This window comes from Camellia sinensis, chromosome 8 (assembly GCF_055761805.1).
Source record: "Camellia sinensis isolate YWXY chromosome 8, ASM5576180v1, whole genome shotgun sequence".
Classification (NCBI taxonomy): domain Eukaryota; kingdom Viridiplantae; phylum Streptophyta; class Magnoliopsida; order Ericales; family Theaceae; genus Camellia; species Camellia sinensis.
The window spans coordinates 119,725,946-119,750,095 of record NC_138968.1 but is presented as its reverse complement, the minus strand read 5'-3'; the positions used below and the strand labels follow the sequence as shown (position 1 = coordinate 119,750,095).

The following is a 24,150-nucleotide window of genomic DNA, read 5'->3' as shown; positions in this document are numbered from 1 at the left end:
ATAGGTACAAAAACATGCTCACATGCTAGGCCTTCTACACTTGCAAACAAGACACAAGGAGGGGAGGCCACCCCCTCCTATTTTGGACCTCAAAACCAAGTTTTTACCACTGAAATTTCCCCAGAATTCAGTGGTTAAAAAGTGAAAAAAAGGTTGTTTTAAAAGCTTGAAAAGTGGCACAACACTTAACCAAACAAACTACAAAAAAAGTGAAGCACCACTGACTCCAAACCAAACCTCAAACCACCATTTTAAACCATAAAAACAAAGATTTCAGAGGTCAAAACCAGCCTCAAAATAGCATGCAAAGATGGCCAAACAAGTATTTAAATTAAGCTAAAAATACAAGAAGTTCTACCTCTTTAAAGAGAAGACACTATATAGGCAACAAAGGCAATCCAAACCAAGCTAAAACCCTCTTTTAGAGCTCAAATAGGACCTTAAGCAACCTCAACACAAAGATGTTCAAGTTTGATCAAGGGCTCATAAGCAAAAGTATAGAGAATTCAAGCTTTAAGTCAAAATATTTAGAGAGAGAGAGAGAGAGAGAGAGAGAGAGAGAGAAATTTTTTGTCTTCAAAATTTCTAACCCCTTGCATGCAAGAGGAAGGCTTCTATATATAGAAGATACAAAATCCTCTTGAAAAGATCTAACCATCCACGTGCAAGCAGATGTTCCAAGCTGTGCAAACAGCTGGCACAAAATATCACAAAATATCTACTGATACACTAGTGGCTGGCCGGCCATCAGTGATGGCCGGAAGGGGCTCATTGATGGCTGGTAGGGCACATCAATGGCCAGTAGGCCAAAATCCATGGCCGGCAATGCTCCAAAAGCAACATGCCAAAAGGACCAAAACATGGTCCAAAAATGAGATAGAACTAATGTAGGGTTTGGAAAGCTCAAACCTGGGGCGCTCCACTGCGGAGTTTGAGCGCTTGACAAGCAATCAAACTCATCACTGGATGTACCTGCAAGAACATCCAAGTCTTGAGGACGGTCAAAAATGGGGTGTCTACAACTACTAAATTATGTTTCCCTGTAACTGTTATGGACAACATTCATTAAAACCCTTTTACTTTGTTATTATTCACTAGGCTTCCACTCAGTGTATTATTTTGTATGTAGGTGATCAGGCACGAGACCAAGCCTAGAGTTGATGGCCTAAAATTCCGTTTTGTCAGCCACCCTTTGCGCCTCCTGAGGAGGTTCCGGATCGAGTCAAGTTTAAAGGCTGTTTTTGTAAATGTAATTAGCCTGTGTTTCTTTGGTTTTCGGACAAGATTTCTGTTAATATGTTTATGAAGTGATGTGTAAATACTGTATCTTTTGATGTCACTTGTTAGTTTATAAAAGTTTAACATTATTAGTTCCATGTATGTCTTCATAGCTCAATGGACTATGTATATTTTATATATTTGCTTCCGCAGCCCCTAACTGTATGTTATTTTGTTAAGAGGCCTTTGGTAATCCAATGATTATTGGCCGATTACGACGTTAAACCTATAGGGATGGGTTTAGGTTGTGACACTCAAGGTGCACAAAACAGTGCTAAGTGGGTCGGAGAATGCCAATCGTCCTATAGCAAGTTCAGGAGGATCTGCTTTTGGATCAAGAACAAATGTTAGAACTAATACGGGAAAGGAACCTTTGAGATAGGGTAGAGTTTTTGCACTTGTGCCTGGTGACGTATAGAATACCGAATCCGTGGTGTCAGGTATAATTTCTATCTGTGCTCAGAATACTTATGTGTTGATAGATTTTGGTTTCACACATTCCTTTGTGTTGCATGTTTTTTCTTGAAAATTAACTAGACCATTAGAACCTATGAATTGTTTATTATCTATGTCTACACCATCTGGAGGTTCCATGATATGTGATTATGTATATCCAACATGTGATGTGACGATTGGTGATATGACATTGTACATTGATTTGCTACCTTTGGGTATTGATTATTTTGATTGTATTCTGGGAATGGATTGGTTGACGAAATATTGTGCCACCATTGATTGTGTGAGTAAATCTGTTGTGTTTAGACCACCTGGTATGCCTGAGTTTGTTTTTACTAGGAATGGGGTAGTTCCTTCGCCATACTTGATTTCATATATGAAAGCCAGGAAATTGCTAAGAAAAGGTTGTCGGGGCTACGTGTGTTGTGTTTTGACTGCATAGTACTAATGTGGAAACCATTCCTGTGGTCTGTGAATTTCCTGATGTGTTTTCTAATGACCTGCCCGGAGAGTTAATTGATAGGGAAGTTGAATTCACCATTGATGTAGTACTCAAGACTCAACCAATTTCTAAAACCTGTTATAGAATGTCAACTTATGAACTGAAAGAATTAAAAATCCAACTCCAAGAGCTCATAAATAAGAAATTCATCCATCCGAGCACCTCACCTTGGGGAGCTCCAGTATTGTTTGTCAAAAAGAAAGACGGATCTTTGAGGCTATGTATTGACTACCGCGAGTTGAACAAAGTAACTGTGAAGAACAAATACCCTTTACCCCGAATAGATGACCTATTTGACCAACTATAAGAAGCACAAGTGTTCTCCAAATAGACCTTAGGTCTGGGTATCACCAATTAAAGGTCAAGGCAGAAGATGTAGAGAAAACAACATTCAGAACTAGATATGGGCATTATGAATTCTTAGTCATGCCATTTGGGGTAACTAATGCACCTGCAACATTCATGGACTTAATGAATAGAGTATTCAAACAATTCCTTGACGAGTTTATTGTTGTGTTCATCGATGATATATTGATTTATTCTAAAAGAAGGGAAGAACATAAAAATCATCTAAGAATTGCTTTACAGACCCTAAAGGAAAATAATTTATATGTAAAGTTTTCCAAATGTGGATTTTGGCTTGACAGTGTGGCAATTTTGGGGCATGTAATCAACAAGGATGGTATCTTTGTTGACCCACAAAAAATTGAAACTATTGTGGATTGGCCTAGACCGACAAATGTATTAGAAGTTCGAAGTTTTCTAGGACTTGCTTGTGCAAGATTTGTGCAAGATTTTTCCAAACTTGCTTTGCCACTCACTCATTTGACACAGAAAACTATACCATTTGATTGGACTGATCAAAGAGAAACTGTTTTCCAAGAGTTAAAGACTAGGTTAGTAACTGCACCAATTTTGACTTTACCTAATGGTACAGATGGGTTTCAGATTTATAGTGATGCCTCCTACAAAGGTTTGGGATGTGTGTTGATGCAAAATGGGAATGTAATTGCTTATGCCTCTCGGCAACTCCGTCCTTATGAAAAGTACCCGACTCATGATCTTGAATTGGCAGCTGTGGTGTTTGCTTTGAAAATTTGGTGCCATTATCTATACGGAGTAACTTGTGAAGTGTATATTGATCACAAAAGCTTAAAATATTTCTTTACTCAGAAAAAATTGAACATGAGACAGAGGAGATGGTTAGAGTTAATCAAAGACTATGATTTGCAGATTTTGTATCATCCAGGGAAAGCCAATACCGTTGCAGATGCTTTGAGCCGGAAGTCCATTGCTAATTTATCATGTTTGCTCATCGGCCAGAGAGAGTTGTTAGGTGATTTGGAAAAGCATGAGATTGAAATAGTGTTACGAGAACAAGGTGAAATCTTAGCCGCTATCTCCGCCCAGCCTGCAATCATTGAAGAAATTAGGGAGAAACAATTGCAAGATGAGTTCTTGAAAAAGATTATGGAAGAATTTGACTCAAAACCGTGGCTGGGATTTGTGCTTGACAATAATGTGTTGAAATTTCAGAATCGCCTTTGTGTACCAGATTGTTGTGATTTGAAAAAACATGTTATGACTGAAGCTCACAATTCTAAGTTTGTTATGCACCCAAGGAACACAAAGATGTATCATGACTTAAAACAAAATTTCTGGTGGCCTAGAATGAAGAAGTGCATTGCAGGCTTTGTGGCTAGATATTTACAATGTTTACAAGTTAAAACTGAACATTAACGACCCGTTGGATTACTTCTACCACTTCCAATATTGAAATAGAAGTGGGAACACATCACGATGGACTTCATTGTGGGATTTCCTCGCTCTCCTCAAGGTATGGATTCTATCTGGGTAATTGTTGATCGTTTAACTAAATCAACACATTTCTTATCAGTTAAATCGTTGTATAATGCGGATAAGTTGGCTAACTTATATGTTAATGAGATTGTGAGATTATATGGCGTGCCAGTATCTATTGTATCTAATAGAGATCCTAAGTTCACTTCAAGATTTTGGTAGAGTCTACAGTAAGCTCTGGGAATTGAATTAAGGCTAAGCAGTGCTTATCACCCACAAACAGATGGCCAATCTGAACGGACCATTCAAACGTTGGAAGACTTGTTACGGATGTGTGCTCTAGACTTTCAAGACAGTTGGGAAACCCACTTACCGTTGGCCGAGTTTGTATATAGTAACAGCTACCATTTCAACATCAGTATGGCTCCTTACGAGGCATTGTATGGTAGAAAATGCCGATCCCCAATCTGTTGGGCTGAAGTAGGTGATAGACCGTTGTTGAAACCAGAACTTGTGCAAGAAACAACTAAGAGAGTGAAATTGATTCAACAACACCTAAGATTGCTCAGAGCCGTCAAAAGAGTTATGTAGATGTCCAGAGAAGTAATAGGAAATATGAAGTTAGTAATCATGTGTTCATAAAAGTAACTCCAATGAAAGGTCAAATGCGTTTTGGGGTAAAAGGCAAGTTGGCACCAAGATATGTTGGGCTATATGAAATTCTTGAGAAGATCAATTCAGTAACATACCGAGTAGTCTTACCTCCGGTGATAGAAAATATGCATAACATTTTTCACATCTTAATGTTTCAAGATTACTTAAGAGATCCGCTCCATGTGATAGAACCAACTCATGTGCTCCTGAAAGATGACTACACATACAAGGTGAGGCCAATACAGATCGTTAACTGCCGACTCAAGAGATTGAGAAACAAGGAAATTCCATTGGTAAAAGTCGATTGGAAAAATCATGGGAGAACCTATGCAACTTGGGAGATAGAGGAAGATATGATGAAAGATACCCTGAACTGTTTCCTTCGGACTCGATATTCTTCCAAAATAAAGGTAATTAGAGTTTGGAGGACCAAACTCTTTAAGGGGGAAAACTGTAACAACCCCGACCCATGATTAACGTTAATCCATGCTTAATTATACCCAATGAGTAATTAAAGTGAAATTTGCATGTGTGTGTTGTCTTATTTGTGTTTATATCTGTTTAACGTATAAAGATCTGTTTATGTTTCCATTTCGCTTTGCGAATTGAAGGCCCTATTGGCGTCCGATTCAAAAATTGATTTGATATACGAGTTATTTAGAATTTTTAGAATTTTATGGTAGGTCCAATTGATATTCGATTCAGAACGATTAAATTAGATTAATTTAATGCCTACTTAATTAGCCCAAATTAACTATCATTAGGTAAGCCTATATAAGACTTCTTATGTGCTCTCACTCACTCTTTTCTTTCATTCCAACATAATTTGAGCTCACACACACACACAAATGTGTAGAAAGAAAGAGAGAGAGAGAGACTAGGGAGAAGTCTTCAAACAAGGAATTTGCTAGAGAATTAAGGAGAATTGAAGAAATTGAGCAAGAACTCACAAGGATTCAAAGAGTTAAGAACCTAAGGTAAGAAATCAAGCCTTTAGTTGGGTAATTAGGGTGCTTAACTCATGCATTCAAAAGAACTAAGTGAGTTGGGACATGAATTAAGCTTAATGAAGTAGAAGAGTGGAGTATACATACATGCATGTGCATTACTTTGCATATAGAGCATGTTGTTTAAGAATTTGTCCCATGCATGTTCATATTTTGGTTGTAGTCTAAGAATTCATCATGTTTTTTAGTGGACTATCTCATTTGATCATGTTTTGGAAGTTATGAATTCAAATGAATACATGCATGACATATTCACTTCATGCTCTTACATTTCAAGTTGAATGTTGCACAATTGACATACTTTGGGGCCTTGATTTCATAAAATGATCTTTAAATCATGATATTTTACAAGTTCCTAAATGTTTTCTAGAATTTTGGCCCAAGAAAATGAGTTTTGAGGTGTGGAATTCGAGTTTGGAGCTTGAGAGTGTAATCTGAAAATTCTAGATTTTGCACTTCTGCTCGAGCGGCGAATTCCATGCTCAAGCGGCCACCTTCGTTTTTGCATCTTCGTTGAAGCAACCAAAAGTTTGTTCGAGCGTGAAATGCATGCTCCTAGAAGTTTCATGTTTTTGCAGACCGCTCGAGCGGCGAGAGTTGCACTCGAGTGGGGGCATGAGTCTCACGCTCGAGCGAGACCATCGAGCGTCCGTCGAGCGTGAAAATCACATAACCAGTACTTTTTCAAAGTTTGCAGAACGCTCAAGTGGAGGAAGTTGCGCTTGAGCGTCCCCTCTCATTTTGCATGTCCGCTCGAGCGGGACCCCTATTTTCAGCAAATTTTGTAAAGTGTTTCCAAGTGCATTTTTGGCATTCTCATTACATCCTAGGCATTCCTAGGCCATGGTTAAGACATAATGATGAGGATAAGAAGAAGAAACACACCAAGATAAGAAAAGATTAAAGTAATGTTTCTGAATGTGTAATTCAGTATATGTTCGTTCTGTAACTGTATAGGTCACGAGCCACAAGACGCCTGATTTTCCCGTACTATCTGTTACCTAGGAGCCATCTATTAATTATGAGTAATAACTTTGTAAAGCTATGTTCAATTATAAGTATTCTTTGAATGATATAAGATGATCTGTTTCTAAAATATTATTTTCCGTATGAATGAATGGTTGTCCAATGTTTCTGAAATGTATTCGTGGTATTCTTACCTTCAGATGACATCTATTATCTGTTCTGTTATGTCCCAACTGTTATGGATCCTTCTTTATACATCTCATTTATGGTTGTCCAAAGTGAAGATGTATGAATGTAGAGGGAAATGAGTAGTACTCAGAGTAATGCGTCATGTACCTTATGAAATGAGTGTAGGGCAACTTGCCACAATTTATTGAATTGTAATTGAAAAATACTGCGGAAGGTAACTCGACGAAACAGGAGCAACCAATCACGTAATTCAAATCAACCAGAATGTATGAGCATGTATGCATAATCCAAAGCACATGTATTAATCAGAGGGGAAAATGGCAATCCCAAGAGAGTTTTGAAATGGTCAGAGACAACTTTCAAAAACTTAATCATATTAGAATCATCATGGGGGCGAGCTCACCCCAACCTAGGGGAAAGCGCCCAACAAGTGGCTTTGAGCGAACCGACAGAAAGGTTAGGTTCATACCCCTTGTTTAATTGATGACCCGATCAGGCGCACTGAAAATTGCCCTTAGTGTCACTGGCCACCTTTTTCAACATTATGCAGGCACGTGTAATGGAGATCATCAGATCCGGGAGTAGTTTCCAACCAATCAGATTGATGCTCAAGTTCTGTCTCGATATGTTTAGAACTTACTCTAGTCTTCTCTAAAGAAGTGATGGATTCCTTATATACACTTTGCAATGATCATGAGTGCAATACCCCTTGTATGGGCACTCTCAGTTTGTTTATGAATTCCACACATGGACTTTTTGAGTTTGGAATGAATATTCGTGTATGGAATTTTGACCATGCCACTCTATTGAACTTGAGCGACAGGCACGCTAGGGTGACTCAATGAAGAGCGCAGATCGAGACAAACATTAGGCACGACATAACTGAATTCACAACTAACCCAAAAGCAAAAAAAGACTCAAGGTAACTGATCATTGATAGTGCCCCTAGTATTACTTATGTTCCCTTTAGAACTCAATTTCACAAAACTCGAGTTTTGATTCATTTTTTGTTGCTTAAGTTAGAGATTCCACTAATAAGTTCAAGTATTGAAAATTTCTCCCCTTGTTGATTCAAGCTAGTTCTTTCTTACCCAACACAAGTATGATATGCACAGCAGTTGGCGTAGCTCATGGATTGATGCGAACCTGACGACGTGAATTGGGCCAAATGATTGGGTCGAGATGGATGAGATGGACATGGTTCAGACCGAACTTCAGGACGAAGTTGCCTACGTACCCCAAGAATGGGAATTAGTACGAGTGCCTCTCACTTGACGTTCTTCTCATTTAGTAGACTTAATCATCATTTTGGACAAAAGGATAAAAGAATGGCAAGGACTATTAAAATTGGCTAGACCAGCCAACATAAAGAAAATGAATAAGGTCGCTTGGGTTCGGTCGAACGTTATGCCGAATCTATTGTGTCAAGAGTCATCACACATCAATTCATGGTGTTTTGACGTCCCTTGAAGCGTCTCTACTGCCCTTTTTGAGTTCACTCCATGATAAGAGGGAAGGATGAGTGTTATTCATTGCATTCATTGATTTTTGTCCAAATCGTGGCCGAAATCATCAAGCAAGCAACTTGCTCATAGATGGTTTTGGAAATGACTTCGTCACTTTTCTTGAGGCTTTCCATGATAGAGAAGTGTAAGAGAGACAAAAAGAGCTCAGAAAAAACTCTGCCTACACTGTTTTTACCTCAGAACACAAAAATAGGGTTTTGCATGAAATTAGGGCATGATCGGCCTTATTTGGGCTTGGCCGAGCCTCATTGGGGGCCAACCGACCCTCAATGTTTGGTACACAGTGTGTTTTTACAAAAACATGGGGCAGTGGCTGAAGGTGAAACAAAGCAGATTCCAAGGAAGGTAGACAGAGCTGCTTCTGAAACCGTCACGTGCATGCCATTCTTGTGCTTCCTTTGTAAATTGTAAATTAATGCTCTCATTATTGTTGTAGTTACATAGTTAGTTTACTTAGATTACTAGCTTGTTGCTCATCCTAGAAATCCTTGTTGTAACAACTTAGTTAGTTAGTTATGTAATTCATTCAATCGAATTTGTAGTAGTTAGTTTATTTCGAACATTCGGACATCGATTCGGACCCTCTTACACAAGGGCAAATATGTAATAAGTGTGTGTGTCTTCCAACCCCCATTTCTTTCTCCTTTTTATTTCTCCGCTTATGATGGTAGTATAGAGCATCATGTTTTCTTAACAATTTTCCATGCTTTGCATACACATGTCTTGCACGCATCAAAGCTTGGTTCATCGTTCTAACAAAGCATTGTTATTGCTTAAAACTCTTTGAATACATACTTGAACCGCATGCTATCAAATTGCTTCAAATGTCATATTAGTAGCTGAGCCCATTAGTCATAATTGTTTGTGTTGCATTAGTCATATTGCATTAGTTAGGATCATACACTTTTTCTAACTCTTTTGTTTCTTTTGGCTTGCCTTGGAGTACGAGGTGAGCAATTGTTGCTTTAGCATACCACATGCATGTGATTGTTGCCATATCAAGCATATTTTCCATGAGGTTAAGTGCTTAAGTGATATACCTGTTTCAAATGACTGTGGATGAAGACTAATTGCTTAAATTGGGATATTTGATGAATGTACATATGATATCACTTTTTCAAGTGGTACATATTCAAAACAATTTTCAAACAAACACAAAATCAAATGTTCCAACTTTTGCAAATTAGTCTATACTTGTTTGCTCTCACCTAGTAAAGATAGCCTAATAATTGGAACAAGAGCATATAATGTAAATAAAAAATCACATCATGATTAGTAGAGGCCGATCTTTGATCGGGTGAGTGGGGTGCTCAATTCATGATCTTTCCCTCTCATACCTAAGTTCCCGAGCCGAGACACTTTGGTGATGACGGATAAGTGACCTTTGATACGAATTTCGGGTTTCCTAAATTTTCCAAAAATATTTAGGTGGTGACTCTGAAATCTGGCAAAGCAGTTCATTTTTTGGCATTTGATTCAAATAGCAATTTCCCAAAAGAATTGCCGGATTTGGACTCTTTTTGTGTTTTTACTGTTTCACATTGCACTTGTGAAATCAGATTCAAAACCACGGGAGTCCAAACTGTATGGCCAGTCGTATTCGAAAGAAGCACGAAAAGCAAGCTACACAAGGAAAATATGGAACTAGGTGGATCTTCTAAAATCATTAGATTATTGGAGATTTATCTAGTCAGTGACTTTAGAATACTCAGGGATTAGTTCACTTGGCCCAATTAAGCAGGAGATATCCTAAGTTATAAAATAATAATAATAATCATAATAATCTTGTTTTGGTTTTGAATTTTCAAAAATAATTTTTAAAATTTTTAATTTGTATTTTGTATTTTTAATATTTTAAAATTGTTTTAAGGGTAAAACACCAATAAATTTCAAATTGTGATTTTGTGAATTGTTTAGTCTTGTCTTTTTTCTTATGAATCCAAAGATCACATTAAAGTGAAAATTACATAAAAAGATAGTCACTCACATGTTTTGGTTTAGTTTTTAGGGATTAAAGTACGTTTCTCAAAATGTAAAATTACATATTTGGGCAATTTGCACTATAAAAGCCTTGAATTTTCCCTCATTCTAGAACAAATTCCACATTACGAACAAAAACCTAACACTTTAAGGTAACACTCCAATAACGTAACACTTCAATATAATACACTAAAAAACTCCTTGGTATACTTTTCCGGTATGGCTTCTGACCAGCTCGGGATCGGACTGGACCGTGCTGTTGGGCCCGTGGGGGTCCACCACGGGTCCCATTTTGATAATCTGAACTGTTTAATGTGTAGAACTCATCGAGTACTATATTCTTGTAAAAAAATCACGTTGATCGGATATCGATAGTTATATGATCAAATCAGTTTTGTATAAAAAAATTGGACGGTGAACAAATTAACGGTTGACAAAAAACTGTTTTAATCACATAGCTATCGATATCCGATCAACGTGATTTTTTACAGGCATATAGTACTCGACGAGTTCTACACATTGAACGGTTCAATTATCAAAACGGGACCTGTGGTGGGCTTTCACGGGCCCAACAGCACGGTCCAGTCCGATCTCGGACTGGACAGAAGCCATACCCTTTTCTTAAACATAACAACGTAACACATACACACACAAAAAAAAAATCTTTAGTGTACTTTTCCCATACGTAATACTCCAATCAGTGTAATCCCAAATGTAACACTCCAATGTAACACATAAAAACACTAAAAAAACTCCTTAGTGTACCTTTTTCCAAACGTAACACTCACAGTTTGAAATTATACATTTGCCCAAAACTTACTAAGGAATATTAGTACTCTTTTTGGAATTGTTTGAAGAATCTCACATTCTTTTTTTTTTTTTTTCCTTCTTTCTAATGTTAAATTAGAGCATTAGGAAAAATACATTAAATTTTATTTTTATTTATATATATATATATATATTTATTTTTTGTGTGTTACATTGGAGCGTTACATTTAGGAAAAGTACCCAAAGAGGTTTTTCTTTTTCTTTTTGTGTGTGTGTGGGGGTTACATTAAAGTGTTACACCAAGGAAATTTTTTGGAGTGTTATATTGAAGTGTTACGTTTGAAAAAAGTATACTAAGGAGTTTTTGTGTGTTACGTTAGAATGTTACACTAAGGAGTTTTTGTGTGTTCCAGTAGTGTGTTGCACTAAGGAGTTTTTTAGTATTATATTAGAGTGTTTGTGACAACTCAAATTTTTAATTATTCTGTAAAATTTATACTAATATTATTTAATCTCAGTTCGAAAAATATATAATTTATTATATATTATTATGTGTAATTTTGTAAAATAATATAATTATTAAAAGTTTAGGGGTCAAAATATAAATAATAATAATAATAATGGACATAATAATAAAATAAATAATTAATTTTCTGTTAATATGTGATAATGTGTAATTTAATTAAGAATTAATTAATTTATATAATTATATTAAAATATTAGGTCAAAGGATAATTATCTTAAATATTTATTTAGGATAAAATTGAACTTATATATATTTATGACGAATCTGGAGGGAGAGAGATGCTCGGCCACGTGTTGGCCAAGCAGTGGCGTCACCTCCCTATAAATAGGGAGAGTGATCAATCTGAAAGAGAGAAAGAAAAGAAAAGGAAAGAAAGAAGAAAAGAAAAGAAGAAAGGGAAGGAAAGGAAAGAATGAAAAAAATAGCGAAAGCTGAAAGGGTTTTTAATAGTGGAAAGAAAGAATAAGGTATTAAAGATAAGTTGAGTTATATTATATCTTGAGTTATCAAAATATATTTTATATATATATTAACTTACCAAAATCTATTTTATACAAGTTATGTTTTATAAATTATTATAAACTATAAACATTTCAGTTATGTGGTTTTATTTCTAAACCCTATTTGCCTAAAAGGAAACCTATGGATATGTTTGTTTGTATTTTAAAGAATATTTGACTATAACCTTATATAGAATTATGTTTTGTAAGTACCACCACGGGAGTCTCACGCCTTGGGGGACTTAAATAACCATTGGCCTCTGTTTGATCATTTTGTGGTTCTCTATTTGTCATGGATCCATTGACCTCTGTTCTGTGCGGACCAAAGTGCTATACTATTGTGGGAGCCACCTCTAGAATCCGTACGAGCCACCTCTTGAATCCATATCTCTGTTCTGTGCGGATCAAAGTGCTGTGCGGAGCTAAGTGCTACACTATTGTGAGAGCCACCTCTAGAATCCGTACGAGCCACCTTTTGAATCCGTATCTCTGTTCTGACTGTCACTTTTGTGACCTCTGTTCTGTTCTGTTCAGTACCGTGGTTATGGTGATATATTTACATAGTTTCTGTATTTCAGTTTCTGGTACTTAAAATGATTTATGAAAATAATCTCAGTTTTGCTACTTAAAGGATTATTTGTTCCGACTAAGTTATCTGTAAATGTTTTGGCCTAAAAAACTATCCATGGTTATTTCGTGTCCCTTATGCTCTTAGTATAATATTCCTCACTCTGCCATGTGCTTATAGTTTTTTTTACCAATTTTCAGGAAATATGCAATTCAAAAATAGCTTCTGGAAAGTCTTAGACGCGGGACTGCGGAATAGACACACACAACACTTTTATGATATTATTTATATGTAAATATCGGCCTTTTTGGTCAATATATTTTGTAATAAAAATAGAAGCTCCAATGATTATTTTGGTACCCTTACTCAAATATTTCTTCCGCTTGCGTTTATTAATTTGTTTATGAATTGGTCGTAGGTAACTTCAGTTACTGGCCATCACGATGCTTAACCCTTGGGTACGGGGAGCGGGTCGTGACAAATGATATCAAAGCAATGGTTTATAAAAAAAAAAAATAAAAATTCATCATTGGAGCATAGGGCACATGCACATTTAAGAAGTGGGATAGCGGGTAATTAGTACCGAATTATTATATTTTGTTCGTCGATTTAATTATAATATAATTTTATATGATTATATATATAATAATTTTTTTTTAGTGTGCCTAATTTGTGAAGGATATTAGATATAATTTATATTTGTTATAGTAAAAAAAGGACAAGAAAAGAAGGATGTCGGGCTCAAGCACCCTCCAAAATTATAATATAATTAAATACAGATAATTTTCAGTTCAGTATTCAAAAAAAAAATTTATTTCGACTTTTTAAAAGTTGGTTCAAATTATAAAGATACTAATTTTGAAATTATTTCCCCTCAATGAAAAGTTCATCTCAATTTTTTTTAATCCTTGCATATAATTCTGTCATTGTGTTCTCATTTTTATCATAAACAAAACCAGTGAAAAGCTTTTAAAGTCATCAATTATTTCTTATTTTGGGCAAAACAAATTTTGACAACTAGACAGTGAGTTATTTTTCGTAAAGTTTTTTTTAGAGGTACTATTTTCTATCAGATTAATCATCTAATATATATTTATCAGAGTGCGCAGCGGATAGCTTACATATGACAAATTTCGAGGACGAAATTTTAAAAGGAGGGAAGATTGTGACAACTCAGATTTTTAATTATTCTGTAAAATTTATACTAATATTATTTAATCTCAGTTCGGAAAATATATAATTTATTATATATTATTATGTGTAATTTTGTAAAATAATATAATTATTAAAAGTTTAGGGGTCAAAATATAAATAATAACAATAATAATGGACATAATAATAAAATAAATAATTAATTTTCTGTTAATATGTGATAATGTGTAATTTAATTAAGAATTAATTAATTTATATAATTATATTAAAATATTAAGTCAAAAGGTAATTAATTAATTTATATAATTATATTAAAATATTAAATTAAAGGGTAATTATCTTAAATATTTATTTAGGTCAAGTTTGGCATTTACTAAATAATACAAAAAGTCAAAAAGTCATTATCCTATTTAAGTCATATCATCTTATTTAAATCACATCACCTCTCTAACACATCACATCAAACCTAACCCAAACCCAATCTATATAAGCCAATAAGTCAAAAAGTGTACTTTTTTAGAACATTCCAAACCAACCCTTAAGATAAGCTTGAATCTATATGTATTTATGACGAATGTGGAGGGAGAGAGATGCTCGGCCACGTGTTGGCCAAGGAGTGGCGTCACCTCCCTATAAATAGGGAGAGTGATCAATCTGGAAGAGAGAAAGCAAAGAAAAGGAAAGAAAGAAGAAAAGAAAAGAAGAAAGGAAAGTAAAGAAAGGAAAAAAATAGTGAAAGTTGAAATGTTCTTTAATAGTTGAGAGAAAGAGTAAGGTATTAAAGATAATGTGAGTTATATTATATTTTGAGTTATCAAAATATATTTTATATATGTTTTGACTTATCAAAATCTATTTTATACAAATTATGTTTTATAAATTATTATAAACTATAAACATTTCAGTTACGTGGTTTTATTTCTGAACCCTATTTGCCTAAAAGGAAATTCATGGATATTTTTGTTTATATTTTAAAGAATATTTGACTATAATCTTATATACAATTATGTTTTGTAAGTACCGCCACGGGAGTCCCACGCCTTGGGGGACTTAAATAGCCATTGGCCTTTGTTTGACCATTTTGTGGTCCTCTGTTTGTCATGGATCCATTGACCTCTGTTCTGTGTGGACCAAAGTGCTATGCGGAGCTTAGTGCTACACTATTGTGGGAGCCACCTCTAGAATCCGTACGAGTCACCTCTTGAATTCGTATCTCTGTTCTATGCGGACCAAAGTGCTGTGCGGAGCTAAGTACTACACTATTGTGGGAGCCATCTCTAGAATCCGTACGAGCCACCTCTTGAATCCGCACATCTGTTCTGACTGTCACTTTGTGACCTCTGTTCTGTTCTGTTCAGTACCGTGGTTATGGTGATATATTTACATAGTTTCTGTATTTCAGTTTCTGGTACTTAAATGATTTATGAAAATAATCTCAGTTTTGCTACTTAAAGGATTATTTGTTCCGACTAAGTTATCTGTAAATGTTTTGGCCTAAAAAACTATCCATGGTTATTTCGTGTCCCTTATACTCTTGGTATAATATTCCTCACTCTGCCATGTGCTTATAGTTTTTTTTACCAATTTTCAGGAAACATGCAATTCAGAAATAGTTTCTAGAAAGTCTTAGACGCGGGGCTGCGGAATAGACACACACAACACTTTTATGATATTATTTATATGTAAATATCGGCCTTTTTGGTCAATATATTTTGTAATAAAAATAGAAGTTCCAATGATTATTTTGGTACTCTTACTCAAATATTTCTTCCGCTTGCGTTTATTAATTTGTTTATGAATTGGCCGTAGGTAACTTCAGTTACTGGCCATCACGATACTTAACCCTTGGGTACGGAGAGCGGGTCGTGACAGTGTTACATTTGGAAAAAAACTACATTAAGAAGTTTTTTTGTGTGTTACATTAGAGTGTTACACTAAGGAATTTTTTTAGAGTGTTACGTTTGGGAAAAATACCCTAAGGAGTTTTTTTGTGTGTTACATTAAAGTGTTATAATAAGAAATTTTTTTGTGTGTTACATTAGAGTGTTACACTAAAGAATTTTTTTGAAGTGTTATATTGGAGTGTTATGTTTGAAAAAAGTACAATAAAGAGTTTTTTTATGTGTTATATTAAGGTATTACACTAAGATTTTTTTTTTTTTTTTTTTTTTTATAGTGTTACTTTGAAGTGTTACGTTTGAGTGTTACATTAGAGTATTACAGTTAGGCACCACTATTCATACTAAAAAAAATGAAGCAGAGAGGAGAGAAGTCTCGAGGAGCAGCAAGTAAGGATGAAAGAGTTTGGATACCAGTCTTCCATTAGAAGCATAGGAGGAGTAAGGGCAACCTGAGCTTACAAACAATTTTTGTGGATAATCTCCCAGAGTCTATGGATCCAAAGGGCTCTATACCTTATTCACAAAGTTTGGTGTGGTCAAAGATGTGTTCATTCCATTCAAAAGAAGAAAAGCAACAAGATCAAGGTTTGGTTTTGTCCGCTACGGATATCTAGTTGCTGCAAAGGTGGCTATCCAGAAGGCAAATGGAGTATGGTGCAGAAACAAATCCCTAGTAGTAAAGATTGCTGAGTTTGGAAGAGTGTAAAATGGAGAAATTCAAAACACAGATAAAAAAAAGATGCAAGCAAAAGAACATCCCGGATTGGGGACTGGGTGAATAGAAGACCATCCTTTGCAGAGGTGGTGAGAGGTGGGTAGCAACACAAAGACCCTGAAAAAGTAGTTATAGCTAAGGAATATGGAAATGGTTGGCTACACCAAAGTGTTATAATTAAAATTAAGAAACACTATCACTTTATAGACTTTAGAAAATAGTGTGTAAAAAATGACCTGCAGAATGTATGAGTTCGAGAAGGTAGAGGTAGAGTAGCAGTTCTGTCTTTCGAATCAATTGAGGCGTTAAGGAATATGAGGGAGGTACTTGGGAACTGGACTGATAAATGGTGTGATACCATGGTAGAATAGAGGAATGGACTTGTTCTAGAGAAAGAGAGGGAGGTATGGTTACGATGCTATGCCATACCTCTTAATCTTTGGAATACCATAAACTTTAGAAAAATTAGGGAACTATAGAGAGAGTTGTTAAAGGTTGAAGTGAACACCATGTCTATGACAACTTTGGCTTGTGGTAAACTGAGAATCTTGACAAAGAACATGGAAATGATAAATACGAGTATCAAGTTTATTAATAAAGGTATTGTAAGTACAATTAGGGTGATTGATGAGCAATGTTCGTGCCATGAACAACAAAGGGAAGATAACTCATCAAATTACCAGTACAGTGTAGCAGAGAAGGAAGGTGGGAAGGGTGATTAGGATGATGGCGTGGATGAATCAGATGATGAAGTGGCAGGCAATTATGATGTGGTTTATGATCAATGAGAAGGGAACAACATGGCAAGGGAGGGCAGCAAAAGCAGTTTAGCTGCTGTCACAGTAGTAAATGAAACATGCAATGTTGTGGAAGAACAAAGAAAAGTTGGTGCAGGTCTGGGAAATGAAGAAGGCTTGCCCAGGGTCATAATTTAGAGCACTAACATAGGAAGTCAAAGGGATACAGAGAGTGGGCCATCAGTGGGCCTTATGAAAAGTATAAGCAATCATGATTTACATAGGCCTAGCATTAATTTTAATGTGGTGTTGGACTAGGCCCAGTCCAAAGGACTACTCGTGGGTCAGAATCACGATAGGATTGAATGACATAAAGAGGAACTCCAAAACACTAACCACCAAACAGTAGCTTAGCCATCTTTAGAGGTAGTATCAGGCCTAGTGGAAACATATGGGCAACCAAATCAAAAACTGAAAGAGTTACAGCAAAAAAGGGTGATTTCTAAAAGTCAAGTTGAGCAAAATAGAAACAAGGGTGAAGCTAATCTGAGTAGAATAGCAAAAAGGAGAAGAAAATTGGGGCAAAACAAGGGGTGGCCAAAGCATGGATTGTACAAAGGAGCTATTTTAAGGCTGCAGCTGAGGCTATCTCATCATCTTTATCACAAAGTAGTTATCTAAGAAATGAAGCAATAGCTACAATACAGATTGGGAAAATTCTGGGGATAGATTTCGAATGTAAGGAAAGAGAGGTGATTGAAAAAAATTATTACAATGGAACAGAATGATTTGACACAGGTATTAAAGATGAAGGAAGGAGTGGGTGCTTGAAGAAGCATCTCAGGAGAAAAAGACGTTATAATAACTTTTTAATGAAGATAGTATCTTGGAATATAAGAGGGTTGGGTAGGATAGAGAAAATGAGGAAAGTAAAAGAGATATTAAGGCAAAAAAAGGTAGACATGGTCCTATTTCAAGAAACAAAAAGAACAGAGATATCAGAGCAGTTTGTCAGAACTCTTTGGCCTGAAGATTTGGTTGATTTCGTGGCAGTAGGTGCTGATGGCAGTGCTGGAGGAATGCTCTGTGTGCGGAAAACTGAGGTATTTGAGCTGATTGATTGTTGCAGTAACAAGAATTACATCATCCTATCAGGTAAAATTCATCTTGTATTTGAATGTGTGGTAGTTAATGTTTATGCACCTAATGATAGAATTATGAGAAGGAAACTTTGGGAAACTTTGGCCAATCTATAACCTAAGTTTCCTAAACCTTGGTGCATCGGGGGTGATTTTAATGAAGTTAGAATAGTGGCTGAAAGAAAAGGATGTATCTGAAGAGATAGGAGGATGATTGAGTTTGATGAATTTATTAATAATTTGGAATTAATAGATGTTTCAATGATTGAGAGAAAGTATACATGGTGCAACTCACAGGTAGGAGAGAGGTGGAGTACATTGGATAGATTCCTAGTCAGTCTAGAATGGTTAGAATGGTTTAGATTTAAACTATGGGGTCTATCAAGGTCGTTATCAGACCACTGCCTATTAATCTTAATGGAAGATGATAGGGATTGGGATCCTAGGCCATTTAGGTTCCTAAATGCTTGGGTTCTTCATCCCACTTTCATGAACAAGGTAAATTCTGTATGGGAGAGCACTCATGTGGATGGATGGGCTGAATATAGGTTAAAGATCAAATTAAAGTCCTTGAAAGAAGCATTGAAAGTTTGGAACAATGAAATGTTTGGGAATGTTGAGTTCAAGCTCAAAGAAGTAGAGGATGCAATGCATGCACTGGACTTGGCTGCTGAGGTTAGACCCTTGCAAAATCATGAAGTATTAAGTAAAAGAGAGATCAAATGGGAGATATCGAAGCTAAGAAAAATGAAGGAATGGGTATGGATGCAGAAATCAAGGGTGATTTGGGTTCTAAAAGGTGACATGAATACTAGGTATTTCCACATCATGGCTACACAGAGACAGAGTAGGAACCTAATGGACTCCATCACAATCAAGGGAAACACCTTTAACAAACCTGAAGATATGAAACAAGAAATTGCTAGGTATTTTGGTGCGGCATTTGCTGAGAATTGGTCTATTAGACCTAAGATTGGTGGTGTATTTAAAACCATTGAACCCTCTCAAGCTGAGTTACTAGTAAAGGGTTTTTCTGAATCAGAATCGTGGGCTACAATCAAAGAGTGTGATGGGAATAAAGCACCTAGGCCAGATGGATTTAATTTGATTTGCATTCAAAAGGGTTAGAGGGTAATGAAAGATGACACAATGAAGTTTATGGCTGAGTTCCATGAGAATGGTAGGTTGGTAAAGGGATTGAACTTCTCTTTTGTAACATTAATTCCCAAGAAGTAAAATCCAACCAGTATCTAAGACTTTAGACCAATCAGTCTCATAAACTCCATTTACAAGATTCTATCAAAGGTCCTAGCTTGCAGATTAAAAATGGTGCTACCAAGTATCATTAGCCCAACCCAATCTGCATTCCTAAGTGGCAGGAATATAGTTGATGGGATATTAGCTGCAAATGGCGTGGTAGATTGGTGGAAAAGCTCCAAGAGAAGTGGGTTAATATTCAAGCTTGACTTTGAAAAGGCCTATGATATAGTAAATTGGGGATACTTGTTTGATATGTTGAGGAAGTTTGGTTTCGAGACAAAATGGGTGGAATGGATGAGGACATGCTTAATGTCAGCTAGAATTTTAATTCTTGCTAATGGTTCCCCATCTGAGGAAGTGGTTCCCCAAAAAGGCTTGAGGCAAGGGATCCAATCTCACCATTTTTGTTTAACATTGCAACTGAAGGTCTTGACATGTTATTATCAAGAGCCAAAGAACTTGGACTGATAAGAGGGGTCAATATTAGGTCTAAAGGTCTGAATTTATCCCATTTACAGTTTGCTGATGATACAATCTTATTTTGTGAGGCTAATTAGGTGGAGGTTACAAATGTGAAGAGGATTCTAAGATTCTTTGAAGTCGTGTCTGGACTAAAGATTAACTATCATAAAAGTGTTTTCAGTGGGGTGGGTATTGAAGATGATACAGTTGTTGAATTTGCTTCAAGATTAAATTGCACAAGCCAAAAGCTCCCTTTCAAGTACTTAGGTTTGCCCTTAGGGGCTAATCCTAGAGGAAAGCAAACTTGGAAACCTGTGGTGGACAAGTTCAAAAATAAATTAGCTGGATGGAAAAGAAGAATGTTCTCTTTTGCTGGTAGGGTGACATTAATTAAACTAGTGCTTTCCAACCTTCCAGTCTACTACATGTCCTTATTTAGGATGCCTCAAGGAATTGTAAAGGAGCTAAATAAGATACAATCAGCATTTCTGTGGGAAGGCACTGATCTGAAGAGAATGATACATCTAGTGAAATGGAAGGATTTTTCAGTGAGTAAAAAACTTGGAGGACTGGGGATAAGGAACACTAAAACAGTGAATGAAAGTTTATTAACCAAATGGTGGTGGAGGTTGAGATACTGCTTTATGGAAGTTATTGATTTTGTGAAATTGATGATGGAAGATGGTCTCCTTTCCTCATGGTTTCTAATCCTTGCTCAAGGATTTGGAGTGATATTTTATTAGTAGCACAATCTAACCCTAGGCTTTTTAATTTTTTTAAGGAGAATATTGAAATCAAAGTTGCGAATGGGAAAAGGATTATGTTTGGGGAGGAGCATGGAAGGGTAGCTGTTGTCTTAAAGTCAAATATCCGAGATTATTTAGTATTGCTATCAATAAAAGGGTAACGTTGAAAGAGATGGTGGATAAAAAAGCCAGCTATGATGATTGGTTTTTTAGGTTTCGAAGGAATTTAAGGGTATGGGAAGAAGAGGAATTGAGGATTATGAAGGCGGATTTAGGATCTGGTCCAGCCCTCTGTTTGGAAACTTTGGACAACATCAGATGGAAGGATGGAAACTCAGGGTCTTTCAATGCAAAGGCAGCCTATAATTGGTGTAAGCTGAGTTATGGTCCTATAAAAAACTTACCTAGATTAATCTGGAACAATGCTGCTTCTCCAAAATCCTATTTTTTTGCTTGGTTGGTATGGAAAGGGAGAATAAAGACATTTGAATTTTTGCAAAAGATTAGGGTTGTTGATTCTAATGTGGGTCCAAGCTATGTTCTCTGTAGAACAGAGGAGGAATCTTTAAATCACATAATGCTACACTATCCCTTTGTTTGAAAAATCTGGTCTAGTACCATCAAATGGTGTGGAGTGCAATGGTTCATTCCTGGCACAGTGGAATGCTTGCTTCAGTGGTGAAATGGATGGAAGTTTTAAAAAGGGGAAATGCACATTTGGAAAGCATTACAATTAGCAGTATTTTGGTTGTTATGGAAGCACAAAAATGATGTTATCTTCAATAATGTACAACCTAATATGGAAGAGCTCTGTGATCTCATTAAGGTTAGAGTAGCCATATGGATGAAGTCTATTTTGGTGGGAAGAGATTACTCAATTAATCAGTTTGTATCAAACTTGTAACAGATCAGGTCATGTATCAAGTGACTGGGCATTCGTGGTTTTGGTTTTGTTATTACCATGATGCTGGTTTGTTTCAATTGCTATCCTGGCTTGTATGGTTTAGGTTCTGATATCATCAGCATCCATGGCTTTGCTGACTTGTATGGTTGGGCTGTTGTTACTGGTACCATCATCAAGATGCTAACTTGTAGGCTGGGCTGATGTTACTGCTGTTGATGTTTTTCGTGGTTTTTGTTCTTGTGTTGGTTCGTTGCTCACCAACTTGATGTGATGCTGCAGATGATTGGGCTTGTTCTATGGTGCCAACCTAGGTGGGATCATTTTACTTGTTATGATACTTGTGCATCCATCCTGATTTTATTGATGTATGGTATTTTCATTTTTTTCATCAATAAAATTCCTTCTTTACTGATAAAAAATTAGAGTATTACAGTTTGAAATTATATATTTGGCCAAGACTTTTCAAAAGGTTTTTATACTCATTTTGAAATGTTTGAAAAATCTCACATTCTTTTGGAATATTTGAAGTATCTCATATTTTAAGTCATTTTTGGATTCCTTTTGAAATGTTTTTCAAATAAAACAAAATTTTTTATAAAAATTCATCCCAAATTTGATTCTCATATATTGTGTACCTTAGCTTTCTAGCACAAAAGAGAAAAAAAAGAAAAAAAAGAGAAGGAACATAATATAAATAAGGGTATAACCATAAATCTAATTTTTAAATAGTATATTAAATCTACCTTTCCAAAATCAATGGGATTAACTGGTCTATAAGAAAATACTTAGGACTGAATGGATCACTATTCCTCAAGATGGGATTTATAGATAAATTTTCCTTGTTTTAATATTTTTTTATTTTATTTTTATTTTATAAATCTTTAGATCCACTTAATCTTAATATACTTAAAAATTAAAAAAATTGTAGAATTTTTTTAAAAAAAGAATCATTGAATACAACAAAACAAGAAAATGTATTGAATTTTCATTTTTTTTTTTGTATTTTGTGAATTTTAAAATTCTGTTTTCACAAATATTAAAATTTTTAAATGTATTTAGACTAGGTGTATTTATAAAATAAAAAAGGGGAATTGACTAGTAAATCTCGTTTTGTATACTTCTAATTCATAAGGTCCTAAATATTTTTTTTGGTGGGTGAGTGGTCCCTTAAATTATTTGTTGGTTGTTTTGCCATTGTTAGTATAGTTGGGAGACTTGTGGCGTGGTTATGTATAAGAAAGGTGGTGGGGTGTTTGTGTGTCACATTGTTCGAAAAACGCACTAGTACCTTTTTAAAATTTAGTTATTTTTAACACGCGCAGTGTGAGACGTGAATTCCTTACTAATTATTTTTTAGCCCGTGACGTAAAGACACGCAGTAATTCAATCAAATTGGGTTCGTCATGTTGGAGTGTCATATGTCACATTTAGGAAAAGTATAGTAAGAATTTTTAATTTTTTTAAAGTGTCACAACATACCCGCCTCATTGTCACATTTGAAAAAAGTATACTAAGAAGTTTTTATTTTTTTGGAGCGTCACATCATATCTACCACGTTGTCACATTTGGAAAGAGTACACTATGGATGAGAAAAAATTTTGGAGTATCACATCGTACTTGTCACGTTGTCAAATTTAGAAAAAGTATACTAAGGAATTTTTAATTTTTTTTGGAGTGTCCCATCGTTAGAGTGTCACATTAATACCTGTCATATTGGAATATCACACCATACATGTCACACGTTCCAAAAAAAAAAAAATTCTCCAATTAACTAGCAAGGATATATCTGTCTAACTAATATTCATCTATGTTTGAAAAAGGACTTATTAGTCACACACTACACCTAGTAAGGACTCCTCAATCAACCATTTAAATCGTGAGATCAAATGGAACAGAAGGTCCCAAAATAAAACTTTCCAATAAATTTCCCAGTAAAAAAATACATAAAATATTTGAAAAAATTCACTAAAAATAAAAAAATACAAAAAATAAAAAAACTCAATTTTTTAAAATCATACATGTGAATAATTTGCATGACAATTTCTTTAACAGACTTGGGCAAACCACGAGAAAAGGAAATTAATTTTATCATCATCATCATCATCATGTGTAAATGGGGGTTTTGCCTAGTCTTGTTTGGTTTACATTTTTTTTTTTTGAAAATTAATTTCTTTATTTTTCATGTTTTTTGTTGTTATTGATTTTTTTTTTTATAAATATTTTATGTAACTTTTTTAAGTTTTTAGATATATCTAATCTAAAGTATAATATTTGTTGAAAAAAATTCAAAAATTTTACTAAATTCAAAATATAAAAAATTATGAAAATTTAATATATTTTCGTATTTTTATTTTATTCAATGAATTTTTCAAATATTTTTGTACAAATTTTATACTTTCTAAATATATCAAGAT

The 24,150-nt window shown here is 35.2% G+C and overlaps 1 protein-coding gene across 1 annotated transcript; it reads left to right on the top strand.

The window, feature by feature from the left end:
- The first annotated feature begins 16,997 nt into the window (after window positions 1-16,997).
- LOC114319190 (uncharacterized) lies at window positions 16,998-19,492 on the top strand. The gene is made up of 4 exons (XM_082885448.1): window positions 16,998-17,193; window positions 17,281-17,382; window positions 18,024-18,380; window positions 18,618-19,492. The coding sequence occupies exons 1-4, from the start codon at window positions 16,998-17,000 to the stop codon at window positions 19,490-19,492; spliced, it is 1,530 nt and encodes a 509-aa protein (XP_082741574.1).
- Window positions 19,493-24,150: the final 4,658 nt, after the last annotated feature.